Source organism: Geotrypetes seraphini, chromosome 9 (genome assembly GCF_902459505.1).
Source record: "Geotrypetes seraphini chromosome 9, aGeoSer1.1, whole genome shotgun sequence".
NCBI classification, from domain to species: Eukaryota; Metazoa; Chordata; class Amphibia; order Gymnophiona; family Dermophiidae; genus Geotrypetes; species Geotrypetes seraphini.
In genome coordinates, this window is record NC_047092.1 from 28610970 (window position 1) to 28628788 (window position 17819).

The 17819-nt window shown below is 43.9% G+C and overlaps 1 protein-coding gene across 3 annotated transcripts in view; it reads right to left on the bottom strand.

Annotated features, from left to right (window-relative positions):
- ATXN7L1 (ataxin 7 like 1) overlaps window positions 1–16792 on the bottom strand; it is a 299444-nt gene extending 282652 nt beyond the window's left edge. The window contains exons 1-2 of one of the 3 annotated variants that reach the window (XM_033958415.1): window positions 16296–16792; window positions 15795–15863 (exon numbers count right to left, since the gene is read on the bottom strand). In XM_033958415.1, coding sequence (XP_033814306.1) covers window positions 15795–15863; window positions 16296–16392 — 166 coding nt within the window. In that variant the 5' untranslated portion in view covers window positions 16393–16792. The remainder of the gene's footprint in view (window positions 1–15794; window positions 15864–16295) is intronic. The other 2 variants (XM_033958416.1, XM_033958417.1) reach the window with 2 other exon arrangements.
- Between the last annotated feature and the right edge of the window lie 1027 nt (window positions 16793–17819).

Consider the following 17819-nt stretch of genomic DNA (forward strand, 5'->3'; position numbering starts at 1 on the left):
TTCTAATTCTCCCTCTCGCCGAGATTCATATATACAGTGGTACCTCGGTTTACGAGTGCACCAGTTTGCGAGTGTTTGCAAGATGAGCAAAACATTTGCAAAATCGGCACCTCGGAAACCAAGCTTGCCTCGATGCACGAGCGCCTCCCCCCGCGATCCGGCGTCGCCCCCCCCCCCGCCGCGATCCGACATCCTCGCCGTACCCATCACCCACCCGAATACATCACTTACACCCCATCTGGCACCCGGCACCGGCACCAATGCACAGGACATGCTGGTGCCCGAAGATCTTTTTGCTGGGCCTTGAGCATCTGCGAATGCTCAAGGCCTTAGTTCCTGCTCTCTCCGAGATTCTCTGAGGCCTTGAGCATGCGCAGATGCTCAAGGCCCAGCAAAAAGGACGACAGATCTTCAGGCACCGGCACCGGCAAGTCCTGTGCATTGGTGCCGGTGTCGGATGCCAGATGTAAGAGGGTAAGTGATGTGTTCGGGTGGGTGATGGGTACGGGGAGGATGTCGGATCGCGGCAGGGGGGGAGCGATGCGAGCGGGGGGGATTCTGGATCACAGGGGGATGGCAGATCATGCGGGGAGATGGCGGATCACACGGTGGGGATGGCCTTCGTGAGCGGGGGGGAGCAATGCCGGTTCTCGGGGGGCGGGGGGGGTTGAGCAGTGCCACTGGCCTTGGGGGGGGGAATGTGGGAATGAATCAAGCGAGTTTCCCTTACTTTCTATGGGGAAACTCACTTTGATATACGAGTAATTTGGTTTACGAGCATGCTTCGTAAACCAAAGTTCCACTGTGTGTATGTATATGTGTGCATGCTCATAAACCAAATTACTCATATATCAAAGCGAGTTCCCCACACACATACATAAGAATTGCCGCTGCTGGGTCAGACCAGCAGTCCATCGCGCCCAGCAGTCCACTCACGCGGCGGCCCCCAGCCCTACCAGCGTTCATTCTGGTTCAGCAAGAACTTGTCCAACCTTGTCTTGAATCCCTGGAGGACGTTTTCCCCTATAACAGCCTCTGGAAGAGCATTCCAGCTTTCCACTACTCTCTGGGTGAAGAAGAACTTCCTTACGTTTGTATAGAATCTATCCCCTTTTAACTTTAGAGAGTGCCTTCTCGTCCTCTCTACCTTGGAGAGGGTGAACAATCTGTCTTTATCTACTGAATCTAATCCCTTCATTATCTTGAATGTTTCGATCATGTCCCCTCTCAATCTCCTCTTTTCAAGGGAGAATAGGCCCAGCTTCTCTAATCTCTCATTGTACGGCAGCTCCTCCAACCCCTTAACCATTTTAGTTGCTCTTCTCTGGACCTTTTTGAGTAGTGCCATGTCCTTCTGCATGTACGGCGACCAGTGCTGGACGCAGTATTCCAGGTGAGGGCATACCATGGCCCGGTACAGCGGCATGATAACCTTCTCCAATCTATTCGTGATTCCCTTCTTAATCATTCCTAGCATTCTGTTCGCCCTTTTTGCCGCCGCCGCACATTGTGCAGACGGCTTCATCGACTTGTCAACCAGTACTCCCAAGTCCCTTTCCTGGGGGGTCTCCCAAGTACCGCCCCGGACATCCTGTATTCGTGCATGGGATTTTTGATACCAACATGCATTACTTTACACTTATCCATGTTGAACCTCATTTGCCATGTTGTTGCCCATTTCTCGTGTTGCAGATCTTCACAGTCCCCCTGCACCTTCACTACTCTGAATAACTTCGTATCGCCCGCAAATTTAATCACCTCACTCATCGTACTTATTTCCAGATCATTTATGAATATGTTGAAGAGCACGGGTCCAAGCACCGAGCCCTGCGGCACCCCACTGGTGACGTTCTTCCAATCCGAGTATTGTCCATTTACCCCCACTCTCTGTTTCCTATCCGTTAGCCAGTTTCTAATCCACGTGAGTAGTTCACCCTCTATTCCATGGCTCTCAATTTTCCGAAGAAGTCGTTCATGCGGAACCTTGTCGAACGCCTCTGAAAATCCAGATATATAATGTTGACTGGGTCACCCTTGTCTATCTGCCTGTTGACTCCCTCAAAGAAGTGCAGCAGGTTCGTCAAGCAAGATCGTCCTTTGCTAAAGCCGTGCTGACTGGTCCTCATCAGATTGTGTCTGTCTAGGTGATCAATGATGCGGTCTTTTATCAGCGCCTCTACCATCTTTCCCGGTACAGAGGTCAGACTCACCGGTCTGTAGTTTCCTGGATCTCCCCTTGAACCTTTTTTGAAGATTGGCGTAACATTCGCCACCTTCCAGTCTTCCGGAATCTTTCCCGATTTGATCGACAGACTGGCTTTTAGTTGAAGTAGTTCAGCTATTGTCCCTTTCAGTTCCTTAATGACCCTAGGATGGATGCCATCCGGTCCCAGGGATTTGTCGCTCTTAAGCCTCTCAATCTGCCTGCATACTTCTTCTAGACTGACCGTCATCCTTGTCAGTTTCCCGTCTTCAGCTCCAGCATATAGTCTGTTGGGTTCCGGTATGTTGTGTATATCCTCTTTGGTAAACACAGACGCAAAAAAATGTGTTCAGTTTATCAGCGATGGCTTTGTCCTCCTTTAGCACTCCGTTTATTCCATCATCATCCAACGGTCCCACCGCTTCCTTTACGGGTCGTTTCCCCTTAATATATCGAAAGAATGGCTTGAAGTTTTTTGCCTCCTTGGTTATTTTTTCCTCGTAGTCTTTTTTGGCCCCTTTACCACTTTATGGCACTTGCATTGATGCTGTTTGTGCTTTTTCCAGTTTTCGTCCGTTTTTGACTTTTTCCATTCACACAGAGTCGTGTGAAAAAATTAGGACACCCCATGAAATATTCAGTTCTTTAAGAAATGTTCACATATCGATGTCAAATCTTTTTTTTTAATTTATCTCTGGAAAAGAAAGTGATGTAATTGCAGGTAAACAACAAAAGATTTCCTTGATTTACTCATGAAACAAAAGATGTCCACAAAAATGTGTACATTAACGGGTGCTAGAGTTGATGTCTGTCTGTCTGTCATTTTTTTCTGTCTGTGTCTCTCCCTATGTCCTTAGTGCCCTCAGTGCCTTCTTCCTATGTCCTTAGTGCCCTCAGTGCCTCCTGTGTCCTTAGTGTCCCATCAGAGACGTGGCAGAGGAAATCAGGCCAGTAGAAAGACGCGAAGCAGCGTGTTTACTGTGCCTTGGACGCTGCTGGAGCCGGGAGGTTTGTGTTCGTCTCGCGATGGGAGGTTCGGCTGGGAGGGTCAACGGGGGTTTCGGGTGTGCCGGGTAGGGTCAGCGAGTCGCAGCGTGTTATCTGCTGGCGGTCGTATTTCCTAGAATAGAATCCTAAGCGCGCATGCGTACTCTTACCTGCCACGGACATACAGATCAGGGAACACACAAGTAAGAGTGCGCAGGCGCGTTTAGCATTTTGTTATAGATATAGATATATATATATATATACACACACACACACACATACACACTGTATATATTCCTCATCGTTGCTGTTTGTTATTTCCTCATCATTAACCAATGAGTTTGGAACATATGTGAGACCCTTGACATAGGTGAAATTTGCTGAAACATGGTCCATGTCAGGTTTGACAATAAAGTTTGTTCCACTCTCGTTCTTGGGCCCTTTTTTTGCTGCACTTCAAATTCCCTCTCTTCTATTGACTGAAACTATAAGACTCTACAGTCAAGCCACAGTTAGCCCACTTCTGTTCCTTTAAAGAACAGCTAATTTTATATAATTCTGGGGCAGTAGATTTCCAACTACTACTTATTCAAATGCACAATCCAAATTAATCAATAAACTACAATACACAAAGTAGTTCTCGGGACCCTCCTAGCTAATCTGGTTTGAGAATATCACTAATTAGTATGGAAGATACCTGTATACACTGGCTCTAAAACCTAGATAGGCAAAATGGATCCTGCGAACAGGCTTTAAAAGCACTGCTCTACATCAGTGATTCCCAAACCTGTCCTGGGAGACCCCCAAGCCAGTCGTGTTTTCAAGATATCCCTAATGAATATACATTGGATTACCAATACACAAACATCAACGGGATTTATAAAATGCCTTCAATAGCTCTAATTAATTAAACAATAATTTCATACAAAAAAAGTTATTAACTTACTCATAATTTTATTATTCCAAATATCTTAAAATTCAAATAAACAATATTCTTTCATACATACATTTATATCATCTTAATATATATGAAGCCCTCCCAATCTACCCCATTAATCCCAACTTAAAAGTTCATTCACTATATGAAGCAATGTCCAATAAATATATCATATAAAATCTTCATCACTGTGCCAAAGTTCATTTTACTGATCTTCTCCTTCCGATGTCAGTTCTTCTCCATATATAATTCACTTTGAATAAACTGAACAGTTAGATTGGGAGGGCTTCTTCATATGCATTAAGATGATATAAATGTATGGATGAAAGAGTATTGTTTAATTGAATTGTAAGATATTTGGAATAATAAAATTATGAGTAAGTTAATAACTAAATAAATGATAATTATTTATATAATATATGGTTTAATAGTATAGCTCTTTTTTGTATGAAATTAATGAATACACATGAGAGATTTGCATACCTGTCACTTCCATTATATGCAAATCTCTCTCATGCATATTCTTTAGGGATATCTTGAAAACCTGACTGGCTGGGGGTCCCCTAGGACAGGGTTGGGAGCCACTGCTCTATATTATAGCTAAGCATCAAGCTGCCTCCACAGGATTTAAAAGTGACAGCTTATTTACATGCATCCTATCAGCACAGCATAAAAACATAGTATATACCCTGGCAAGGATGACATATGCCCCCTGAGCAGACACCATGGGAGGATATAATAGCAGCTGCTTCACACTGAGAGTCCTCAAAGTTAACCTTTGAACTGGGTATTTCTGGAGAGCCTAGATCAAGATGCAGGAGAGAAAACCAGCATGACCTGCTCAGAATAGTTTTGGCCAGGATCCGTGTTTTAAAGTAATGGAGTTGCTCTTTTTCAAACCTAAATCACTCCAGAAGAGAGACATCTGAACATGTGAAAAAGCAACATTTTCCTACTGGTTAATATACTAAGACCGAAAGGACGAAAATTAAGCTACATCCCATATTCTCACAGCTCTGCCAAAGACATGATACCACAGTGAAGTAGCATTACACTGTAAAAAGGACCCAATGACTGTACTTCATTCACTGCTCAAAATTTCTGACTAAGCCAGCGATTTACAAATCTAGGATTAACTCAATTTACATTTCAACAATTTTTATTGATGACAACACCAGTGTTTTTCAAACTTTTTACACCTATGGACCAGCAGAAATAAAATAATTATTCTGTGGACCGGCACTGGTCCGTGGACCAGTGGTTGAAGAACAACGGGGCTAAGTTGTAAGCCAGACCCCGCCCATCTCTACCCAATCTCCACCCCAGACCCCACCCCCATAATAGTACTAATTGCACCTTGCACGTCCTGTGCCTCATCTGGAAGCCTTCCCTCTTACATTGCAACGTCAGAGAGGTTTCCAGTTCAGGCGCAGGATGCCCGTAGGAGCCACTGTCCGTAGTTTTGTGCACTGAATCAGTTAGGAAGAGGCAGCTGGCTCGAAGATAACGCCACATCAATCGCACCGTGGACCGGCGGTTGAAGAACACTGTTTTGGGCCTGATGCGCGTGCTGGCCCTGTGGACCGGCAGGAAATTTCTGTGGACCGGCACTGGACCATGGACCGGTGGTTGAAGAACACTGGACTACACAATAGCATAATAAAACAAATAATACAACAGTGCAATTCACATCACCCAGTTTATCATCTGAAATACACTGGTCACCTCCCTCCTATCTTATGATGATGCAATAACGTCCAAGGATGACCCAGCAATACAACAGGAAAAGTAGAACGTGGATCATCAAACTAAAAAAAAAAAACAACATCCCCCCCTAACCCATAAAAAAAAAAAAAAAAACAACCCCATGACAGATGTCCCATGCCAACCGGCCACCACCAGAACTAACACCATTATAAAGAGTTCAAAATATCACTGCAGACCCGGGGTGGTAAAGATTGGATACAGGGATCCCAGATTTGAAGGAAATTATTTTTTGCATTTGGTGCCAAGTCTAGTCGCTCTACGTTCAAGTAACAACAGGGCATGTAAATGATTTCTCCCAAGTCCAATAGGAAGGGAGATCGCCTCCAACCCAAACAGAATTACTTTTTTTTCCCCTTGACACTCCCACTTTCCTCATAAAATAACACTGACCACGGAAAGGAAGGCGCAAGGCCTCATATTTATCAAGTAAGAAACTCGCCGCCAACAGCGGAAGGATTGGCTCAATTTAAGGGCTCCTTTTACAAAGGTGCGCTAGCGTTTTTAGCGCACGCACCGGATTAGAGCGCGCTACCTGAAAAACTACCACCTGCTCAAGAGGAGGCAGTAGCAGCTAGCGCGCGCGCGCTAAAACCTTTGTAAAAGGAGCCCCAAGTGTGCAACAAATACCTTGCCTAACAAAATTACAGTAACTAGAGACAACATAAACCAAGAATTATCACATTAATAATTACAATGAGCCTCAGTGAAAACTTAAATATTTAGACAATGCCCCATATATTAAATGGTGTGAAGGTGCCAATGTAACATTCAGTAGTCACCAAAAAACATAACATGACTAGAAGTTATTTTCCTCGCACAAATAATTTCTCCCCCTTCTAAACGGTTTAAGCACATACCCCGATTCTAGAAAGTTGCACTAAAAATGACTCTTGTATGTCAAACTGCATGTTGGTATCGTATGTATTTTTTTTTTTTTTTTTAAAGGCACTAGGAAACTAGTACAGGGGTACCTTGGTTTACGAGCATAATTCGTTCCAGAAGCATGCTCGTAAACCAAAATACTCGTATATCAAATCGAGTTTCCCCATAGGAAATAATGGAAACTCGCTTTGATACGTTCCCACCCCCCGAGCCAGCGGCGCTGCTCTATCCCCCCCCCCCCACGAGAACCGGCATTGCTCCCCCCGAAGGCCCCCCTGCGATCCAGCACCCCCCACCGCCATCCGGCACCCCCCATCGCGATCTGAAGTCCCCCAGACCCACCCAAACCCGCTTCTTACTGTCATCTGGGCCTCGGCACCAGCACCGCCATGTCCTGTGCGTTGGTGCCGGTGCCCGAAGATCGGCTTCCTCTTCTTGCTGGGCCTTGCTCGGAGAGAGTGTGAACTCGCAGGCCTTGAGCATGCGCAGATGCTCAAGGCCCAGCAAGTAGAGGAGGCCGATCTTCGGGCACCAGCACCAACGCACAGGACATGCCAGTGCCGGTGCCAAGGCCCAGATGACAGTAAGAAGCGGGTTCGGATGGGTCTGGGGGACTTCAGATTGTGGCGGGGGGGTGCTGGATCACGGGAGGGGGTGGGTGCCAGATCACGGGGAGCGCCGCTCGCAAATCGGGCCATGCTCGGTTTCCGAGGCGCCGATTTTGCAAATGTTTTGCTCATCTTGCAAAACACTCGCAAACCGGTGCACTCTTAAACCAAGGTACCACTGTATTTATTATTTGTGCATAGATGTTTGCAAGGACATAATTAGCTGAGGATAGAAAATAAGCCAGTATGCGCATGCATACTTTATAAATATATATTTTTTGTTTTAAGAAGCTTTAAATCATCTCATTGGCTCCCTATCCGCCTTCGCATACAGTTCAAGTTCCTACTGCTGACCTACAAGTGTGTTCATTCTGTTGCCCCTCAATATCTCTCCTCTCTTCTCTCTCCCTATACACCTACCAGAGAACTCTGTTCCCAGATAAGTCGCTCTTAGCTGTACCCTTCTACTCCACTGCCAATTCCAGACTTCATTCCTTTCATCTAGCTCAGGGGTAGGGAATTCCGGTCCTCGAGAGCCGTATTCCAGTCGGGTTTTCAGGATTTCCCCAATGAATATGCATTGAAAGCAGTGCACGTAAATAGATCTCATGCATATTCATTGGGGAAATCCTGAAAACCCGACTGGAATACGGCTCTCGAGGACTGTTGTTCCCTACCCCTGATCTAGCTGCCTCCTATGCCTGGAATAAATTACCCGACTTTGTCTGCCAAAGTCCCTTCCCTTGTTTAAAAGCAGACTGAAAACCCACCTTTTTTGATAAAGCCTTCAGTCCATAACTCTACTCCCCACTGCCCACCAACCAAGATAGCTGATTAACCGTTCCCCTTATCCATGACATCCTATTTGTCTGTCTTGTCTGTTTAGATTGTAAGCTCTTTCGAGCAGGGACTGTCTTCTTTGTGACTCTGTACAGCGCTGCGTACGTCTGATAGCGCTACAAAAATAATTAATAGTAGGAGTAGGATAATTTTCAAAGTAAAAGTTTGAATATACTATTACTTCAAAAATGCTGGAAATCCACAGAGTGAAAGGTTTTAGTCAAAGAATCACTTACAGGTCATGGACCTGATGGGCCGCCGCGGAAGCGGACTGCTGAGCGTGATGGACCCCTGGTCTGACCCAGCGGAGGCAACTTCTTATGTTCTTATGAAGAGTATTCAGTTATTAAACTATCCCTTGGCACCATCCAAATGACCGGCTCATGTGTAGTCGCAACCAAAATTCCCTATTCAGTCAATAAATTGATGGACAAGAAAAAACTAAAGGTGTCCCTTAAATCCTTCACTGCCTCAGGAACAACTTAGATTTTAAGTCTCCTTGGCAGTGAAATAATTTTCCAAGCTCAAGGCAAGTTATGACTTGAAGTACAGATGTGCAAAGATCAATTAATCCAATCTAAAATCCAAACTCAAATCTCTGATCACCATTATTACTGACACAGAACCCATGTCATAGTTTCTTCTTCAAGAATAACCAACTCCCGGGTACAAGGTGAATCCAGTGACCAAAAGAGCATTTTATATTCAAATCTCAAATACTAATATCCAAACTAAGCAAGAATTAAAACAGCTTTGTTGTACTCGTCACTATGGACCAATAGATCCCATTTTTTGGTTGGGTAGGGGGGTCCATTTGGTTTCACAGCACGTTCAATGATCTCCCTCTGTGCATAAGGTTTTCTCAGTGGAAAAAAAACACATAGTAAAAAAGCAGACTATTTTGGAACATGAGATATAAAAAGTGAAAAAATAGACTAGATTGTCCCCTGTGATATAGTTACCTTAAGACCAGAAATCCCTCATTTGGAATTCAAAGTCATAGGAAGATATGACGAACAGAGGTGGGAAAAAGGTTGAGGGATCAGAGAAAAAGGCAAGGGGACGCAATGGAATCTGTTTAAGTATGGGAATCTGTAAGGGCCGTACCTCAGCTGGAAAGACTGGATGGGCCGATTTGTCTTTATCTGCCATCAGCTGCAGATCTGAATAAAGGCAACAGCACCTTCTTCTCACACTAGAGTGCAAGAGATTCTGCAGTGAGCAAACAGACCTGTCTTTCTCAAACTCTGACCCAACATGCCCATCAGGAACATCAGATTAGACTTTCTGGATGAGACCAATGGTCCATCTAGCCCAGTATTTCGTCTTCACGGAGGCCAATCCAAGTCACAAGTACCTGGCAAAAATCCAAATACGAGCAACAGTCCATGCCACCGATGCAGGGCAAGCAGTGGCTTCTCCCATGTCTGTCTCAACAGAAGTTTATGGACTTTTCCACCAGGAACTTGTCCAAACCTTTTTTTAAACCAGCTACATTAACCGCTCTTACAACATCCTCTGGCAACGCATTCTAGAGATTATTCTCTGAGTGAAAAAATATTTCCTCCTATTGGTTTTAAAAGTATTACTCTATAACTTTGAGTGTCCTCTAGTCTTTGTAAATCTTGATGCAGTAAAAAAGCAATTCACTTGTACCCGTTCTACACCACTCAGGATTTTGTAGACTTCAATCATATGTCCCCTCAGCCATCTCTTTTCCAAGATGAAAATCCCTAACCTCTTTAGTCTTTCCTCATACAAGAGGAGTTCCATCCCCTTTATATAGAAGGTCTCCAGACCCATTCCACTCATCTAGAGCAGGAAAGTGACAGTAATGGTTAACGGTCAACACAGGTCCCATGAGTCACTGTGCATTCCCCTCCCTCCCAATATTCTACATGGTTTCCAGTCTACAAAGAAGCCTACCCAGGAGAGGATGGTGGCTCGTGAGTGTCCACTGGTTCACAGGACCCATGCTGACTGTTCCTGGTGGGTATAGTTCACACCAGAAGTACCCTATTTCTTTGACCCTATCCACTGATGTGACCCCATTTGGGGCACCAACCCAAGGTTTGGGAGCCACAGAACTAGGCAATGAACAAAAAACAGCAGCCCATGGACCTAGCCCAGTGGTTCTCAATGCAGCCCTCAGGACACACCTAGTTATTCAGATTTTCAGGATATCTACAATAAATATGCATGAGATAATTCCATACAATGGGAGAAGTGCATGCAAAATTATCTCATGCATATTCATTGTGGATATTTAAAAAAAAAATTGACTGGCTGGGTGGGTCCCAAGTTGAGAACCCATGATCTAGCTATCGCCAAGTTGTATGCAATATTGAACAGGAAACATTTACAATGAAACCCTCCATATTTTAGAGCAAAGCTTAAGTGCATGTCTTCAGATTAAGAAGTGTTTTAAGACATCACTTGGATGGGTGGTTTATGAATTTGAACAAATAAATGTCTGTTGAACAATTCCCCAAGTGGCATCATGCATCTTCTTTCTAATTTTCTGGTTACTGACAAAGTACACTAATCCAAACAGCATTTTCTGTGTACTATTACTGTACAAAACAATATGTCTTCTGAACATCAATTTAAGTTTCTCTCTTGCATGGTACCATCCAACCACATAATGATAACACTGCAGTCAAGATACAGAAATATACTCCTAGCTGATATTTCCAGCCTAAAATAACAATGTATTAAGATCTCTTTGGAATGATAAAAATCAAGTATAGGAATAGCCATACATGCTTTCCAAAGCAGAGGGCCCTGGGTAAGCGATATGCTGAAATAAGTGAAATTATGCCTAAAAAAAGTAGCAAAATCCACATTTTATGAACCTATGCCCTTAGTAGAAGATTCCAGACCCAGGTTACCCACATCAGAGATTTCTATGTAGCCTCGAGTCAACCAATCAATGGGCTGATTTACCTTTTCATAAGTACATTAAGTGCCAGGCTAGATCAGGCCAATAGGACAAAAAGCCCAGCATCCTATCTCCAAGCTGGAGCACTTGAAGTCTTCAGAAGATCCCACTGCACATTTTCCTGGCTAAAAACTGCTAATGGGCCTGTCCTCCAGCAACTTATCCAAACCTTTTTCAAACCCAGCTACATTGCTTGCCTTGATCACATTCTTCATCAACAAACTCTTAAACATTAAAAAAAACACTACTCTTAACTGTTTTTGCTTTCTTTTAAATCCATGATCCGTTAGGCTCATGGAATATCCTCTAGTCTCAGTGCTATTTGAAAGAGGAAATAACTATTCCCTATTAACTTATAATACATCACAAATGATTGCCATACCTCTATCCTATCCAATCCTCAATCATCTCCTCTTCAACCTGAAGAGTTCTAAACTCTAATCCTTGAATAAGAGCACAGAAGTTGAAGGGTCTGCTTAAATTATTGCACAATGGCACATTCTAGGAATCCTACCACCTACTGCCCCCTCATCTCATTTTCCAGTTGAAGGACATGAAGAAAGTCATCAAGATTCTCTTTCAGCCAAGCCTGCTCTGCTGGAACCAGTCCATCTTCTGCTCCTTAACCTTATTCACTGGAAATTGGACATGATAGCTGCTAGGACTTTCCCTGACAGGCCAACTCTGCTGCTTCCTGAACCAAGAAGAATGAACGAACTAAATGAACTCCCGTAGCCCTTGCTAAGCTGCCTAAACTGCATTTTCAACCAGGAAATCACAGGGAGAACCAGCAATGGCTGCAACGAAGGAACAGCTTCTACTGCTCCTCCCTATTCCCCTTAGCCTTATCTTCAGAGTGCACAACTATGCACACGTGAACCTCATAATCAAGTGCTTGAATCATGCATATGGATGAATGAATGGACGGACAAATGAACTCGTATAACCATCACAAAAGATACTCTTCTTCTAGTGAAACATGCCTACAGTAGTATGATGCTGAATCATACCAATCACATAAGACCAGCATTCTGCCTTGACAGATCATAATGACATAGTAACATAGTAAATGACGGCAAATTAAGACCTGAATGGTCCATCCAGTCTGCCCATAAGTTATACCCATTTAAAAAATACATAATTAAATTAACTTATCTCTTCTTTGATATTTCTGGGCCATAGACAGTAAAGTCTGGTATTGTCCTAGGTTCCAAATGCTAAAGTTGCCATCCAAGCTCACTCCAGCCTATCCGACATAAATTGTTCACCGCCTGCTATATCTGGATGGTAATAGGGAAGCAATCGTTAATGGAACCTCCTCCAAAAACTTGTCTAAACCTTTTTTTTTTTTTTTAAATTCAGCCATACTATTAGATTTCGCTATCCCTTGCAGCAACTAACTCCACAACCTAATTGTACACGGACTAAGAAAATAGATTCTTAAATTTTATTTTAAATGTGTTAAGTTTTAATTTTGATAATCCACTTTTAGGAAGTCAATCAAAACTTCTCTCTTTGACAAATTTCTCCGACCCCCACCTCAGCCTTGATGTATTTCTTAAAACTCTTCCAGATAAATTTGACTAACCTCAATATGTAATTTTGAAAGTTTTCTGTAATATCGCTGTCTGTATACAGTCTCTTCCTCTGTAAACCGCTTTGAACTGTTTGTGGTATTGCGGTATATAAAAATAAAGTTGTTATTATTATTTATCAATAAAAGCACATATGAAGTGACACTTCACAGAGGCAAAGTACTGTTTGAAATGATAAATGATCTTGTCAACCTGTTCCGCTGAGCAAGCCCAGATAAATAAGTATGTAAAAATACAAGGGTTGATTCCTAAGTCACGGCAACTATTTTTTCCTCTCGAAAATACGCCAACACTGGAAATGTAACATATACATTTGAAAGTGAACAACATGTACTTCTTACTGTTGCCACCAGCTGAGAGATAAGTACAACGATCTCTAGTAGGGAAGAAACAAAAAAACATGACATTTGAAATCATCGTTTTATTAAGTCACACAAGTGTACAACATGAACAACAAAGAACAAATGCAAACTAACTTAAAATCCTTGAAAGTAATGTCCCAGGTTATTTTGTGTGTTACCCAGTTCAAGAGGGACACACTTTGAATGCACAGTATTAGAAGTCATTTCTGTAGTACAAGAGAAATGTCTAGAACTGTTGCATAACACCATACTCTTACATGACAAAACTTTGAAGGATGTTAACAGTTAAACATACTCACTCTCAAGCTGATTGTGTGCTTGGTTTAGTGAAACAGCTAACATTTATTACTTGTTGTTAATAAAACGATGATTTCAAATGTCATGTTTTTTGCTTCTCCCCTACCAGAGACCGCTGGCAACATTAAGAAGTACATATCACACATTTTAAAATATATATATTGGATTTCCAGTGTTGGCACATTTTTGAAAAAAAATAGCCGTCATGACTTATGAATCAACCCACGTATATCTTAATAAAACCACAATTATAAAGATAGTGTTTGGTGGATGGAACAAGGTCATCGTATAAAAAGTTTTATGTCAAAACACTAGTAACTTTAACTTGTAAACTGACTGGCTTAAACTGAGCTTCATTGTCTAAAAACCTATCCAATGCAACAAAGCCATATCATACAAGCTCAGTTTGGACCAATGACCGGTCAATAGAATTCTTCTGATCTTGTAAAATCTGTTTTCACTTTCATGTCAAACATAGCTGTGACACTAACAGACCTTAAATCCAGATATAATCCACCCTGTTACTATAAGACAGATCATGGATTGTTCAAAGAGTTCATTTCAAACTCATCTCTGGAGATTGGCATTACATGGCATCAAGCCTCACATCTCACTACCCCACCAAGAACTGAGACAAGCAGAACTTCAAAGCTTTTTCCTGCATGAAGGGGTCCTTTTACCAAGGTGCACGAGCCGATTTAGCACGCTAAACGCTAACGCGAAGTGAGGCCCATGCATGCATGTTCTGGAGCCCTGGTCCCTAAACACGGCATAAAATAGAAGAAAAGTACAAACAGACCCTTTCCCACTTAAGTCTTTGTGTAAATACTTAGGGCTCCTTTTATTAAGCTGCGATAGCGTTTTTAGCGCACGCAGGATTTTAGCGAGTGCTAAACCCGCACTACGCAGCTACAACTAACGCCAGCTCAATGCTGGCGTTAAGGTCTAGCGCATGGGACAATTCAGCACGCGCTAAGCGCGCTAAAACCGCTATCGCAGCTTAGTAAAAGGAGCCCGTAAGTTTCAGATCACCCTGTTGCTCATTCAAAAGCTTTGAAAAATAGTTATGAAATATTTTGCTTGTTTTGACCAGTTCTCACACTTGAATCACAAATTAAGTGGCAAAGAAAAAAAAAAAAATCCCTCAAGATGTAAGTATATACACTTTTGTAATCTATAGCCTAAAAAAATCAATTATGAACCAGCCTGATAGCTTCTCACCAATGTGCAGGAAATGACAATTTGGTCTGATCCTCAGGCCAGCCAAGCATCTCACCTACTGCGAACCAACTGCAACTACTGACTGGCTCAAGGTCATAAGCATGCTGGGCTCTGGATAGAACTGCAGCTTGGGTCTCTCAGCAAAGGCAATGTTAAAAAAAAAAGGCCCAAAGGTACTCGTGAACAGCTTGCACCATCATAGCCCATACAGGAATCACTCCAAATCAACTAGCATAATGGAGCCAAGCAAAGTAAAGGGGAAAAACACACAGGAAATGTACCAGTATATGCATCTATATTCGATGTGCATAAATACTTGCACGGGGAGATCAAATTAACACAAAGAAATTAGAATTTGTTATTAGCATATTATGCAATTAACCATTTAAAAATAGTGTTTTCTGAGGACGGTGTCAAGAGTGTGCATGGTTTATAAATTGCACTCTTCAGATGTCATTATTTATTTCAATTCCACCTTTCACCAATCAGCTGTCTTTCAAGAAAATCAATATAATCCCTCTTTTCAGTCTGCCTGCAGGACAGCTCTCCCAGTGTGTCTACTTGTGGCCAAATATAAACCACAGCATTCTGAAGCATGGCTGGATTAAGCTAAACTGGAAAGCTGAATGTTGTGGGTTACTCATCTCCCTGGGGACAATCCAGATTTCTAATGGGGGTGCAGTGGTGGAAGAAGGGCTTTCTTCTTACCAGCATCCCAAGACCTTGGCAGCACAGACCTGGTTACGCTACCAATGCATTCACAGAGTGGGTTTAGTGGAGTGAAGCAGGACCAACTGGAAGGACAGCTAACCACATATTACTTATCAAAAGTAGAGTTGTATTTAATTTTATTCTATTACAACTGCCATACAACACAAGCCAGTTTGCACACAGAGGTCTTTAGCATTGTTTTAACAAACCAAAAGGCAAAGGAAACCAATTAAACGTACCAGGTAAGTACAGGATCACTCAACTTTTTACTGTTGCTTCCTGCATCTTTTTATTTACACTTTGAACGAGTTAATACGGTAGCAAGTGATGGACCCCGGGCGAGACGACCCTTCTTCCTCTTTCATTTCATGATATACATCACATGTGATAAGCAAATTGTGAGGATTTTTGCCCTGCACTAGTGGTGTCAAGGCTCTACTTACCTTCCTTGTTAAGCCTCATAACCTCCCTGCTTTTTCCACCCTCTTTTCCAGTGTCTTCGAAATCTACATCTGCAGATGGAAGCAAAGGCAGAATTAGGTAGCGTTCCTTTGCCAAGCAAAGCACAGCGTGCTCCCCACCAATGCCCCAAGAGCGGGCTCCCCGCCACCCCAAACTGTGCAAACAGAGTACCGTTCAGTTCCCATGCAATTAGACAGCGGCGCCGCGCACTAGGAAACCCGGTCAAGCCAACCCCCAGGCAGCAGGAAAAGACAGGGGGGGGGCACCTCCCCTCCCCCCACCTCGACTCCCCCCGCCCCACAACCCTCTCTGCCTCCAAGACCTGTCTCGGGTGTGAGGGGGGGGGGATTTCTGTGGCCAGGGAGCAGCATGGAGGACACCGGGAGCCACTCTCGAGACTTTTTCCTCCCGGTGTCTGTAAGTGACTGGACGCCCCAAGGGCGCGCGGGGCGGGGGGAGGCGAACAGGGGTCGGGTCCTTACTGTCGGAGCAGTGCATTTTGGCGGCGTCGATCCAGGAGGACCAGGGTTTGCCCAGGAACGCCTCCGGACTGGGCACTCTGCGATCCAGTGTCGCCATTGCTCTTCCTTCTTGTTGCTTTTCCTTTCCTTCGGAAGCGGAGCGACACGGGATTCGAGGGCCGCTGACGTCATCTTCGGAGCGTTCCGCCGCGGAGTCTGAGGGGCCGCCGCCGCCGCCGCCGAGGGCCGAGCGTGGGTGCGAGGAGCGCGGCGGGCGCTGGGGGCGGCAGAGAGCCCGGGCCGGCCGCAGCGCTCGTGCCGCCCGCCACCCTCTGGGCGCGCGTTAAGGTGAGGCGCGAGCTGTGCACCTCCGAGGAAGATCCGTCTCGAGGAGCGCGCGAACGAGAGCGCCGTGCGTTAGGGTGGCGGCCAGGCCACTTGCTGCTCCAGGAGCGACTCTCTCTCTCTCTCCTCGCTGGCTGCTGCTGCTGCTGGAGCTCCCGGGCACTGTCTTACGTGTTTTGTGCGAACAGCACGTGCAGCCCCCCCCCCCCCGGCCTTGTGTAAACAGCCCCTCCTCAGTCATACGCAAGGTCCGAGGAGAACAAAGTGGGCGAAGAGCTGGCCCACGGTCTTAGGAGTAAGCTGAAAGTTTGAGCACCCTCTTGAACCGACATAATTTGCATGACAAAACAGCCGAGAAGTGCCCCCCCCCCCCCTCTCCCTTTTCTGGAATTGGGTTTATAATTCTGAATTGCAATAAATGTGTTTTTCTGCTGCTTCACTGGAGAGTCCTGCATTATTCTCTTTGATAGAAAAGTGTCTTTACAACACTATTTAAAGGTAATGCTAGGCTCTGTTGAAAAGGTGGAGCACAACTACAAGTAATTTTCAGTTACCCAAACACCTAATATCAAAAACAACATTGCAGAAATGCCAAAGATTTTTCAGTATGTGTGTCAAGACTATAAAAATGGGGGGGAAACATTTTTTAAAAAATTAGAGCCAATAGATATCAAACGGAAAACATCCAAGTCCATTATAACAATAAACATGCAGAATGCTCTCCCCCCTCCCCCTCCCCCTCATTTATTGTCTCCAATACATTCCTTCCCCATACTCCATTGTCTCCACATACTCCCATGATGGACATCCACTAAGTTCTATCTAGTGTTCTTTGTTTTATAAATTAAGAAAAAAGGCTTGTCTTTAGTGTCTCTGAATGGCTAAAGACATTAGTGGATGTAATATGGGACCATTTTCAATGCAATTTCACCAAGTAACTAAATAGTTTCATATTTACATTTTCCAAGCTGAAGATTGCATTCCACTCAGTGGCTATAATATGTGCATAGGTTTCAAAATATGTGTACTTGTAGTTGCAAAGTAAAAGGGATGGGGAAAGGAGAGGCAGGTTATCCCTACCGTTATGATTCCAGTGTTGGAGATAATTTTATTGTCAAATGCTGCGAGTGAGGGTGCTGGTAAGTTGAGTACTGTCATCAACACTTGGAGTCTTGGTTATAACCACTATCATCCCATCAT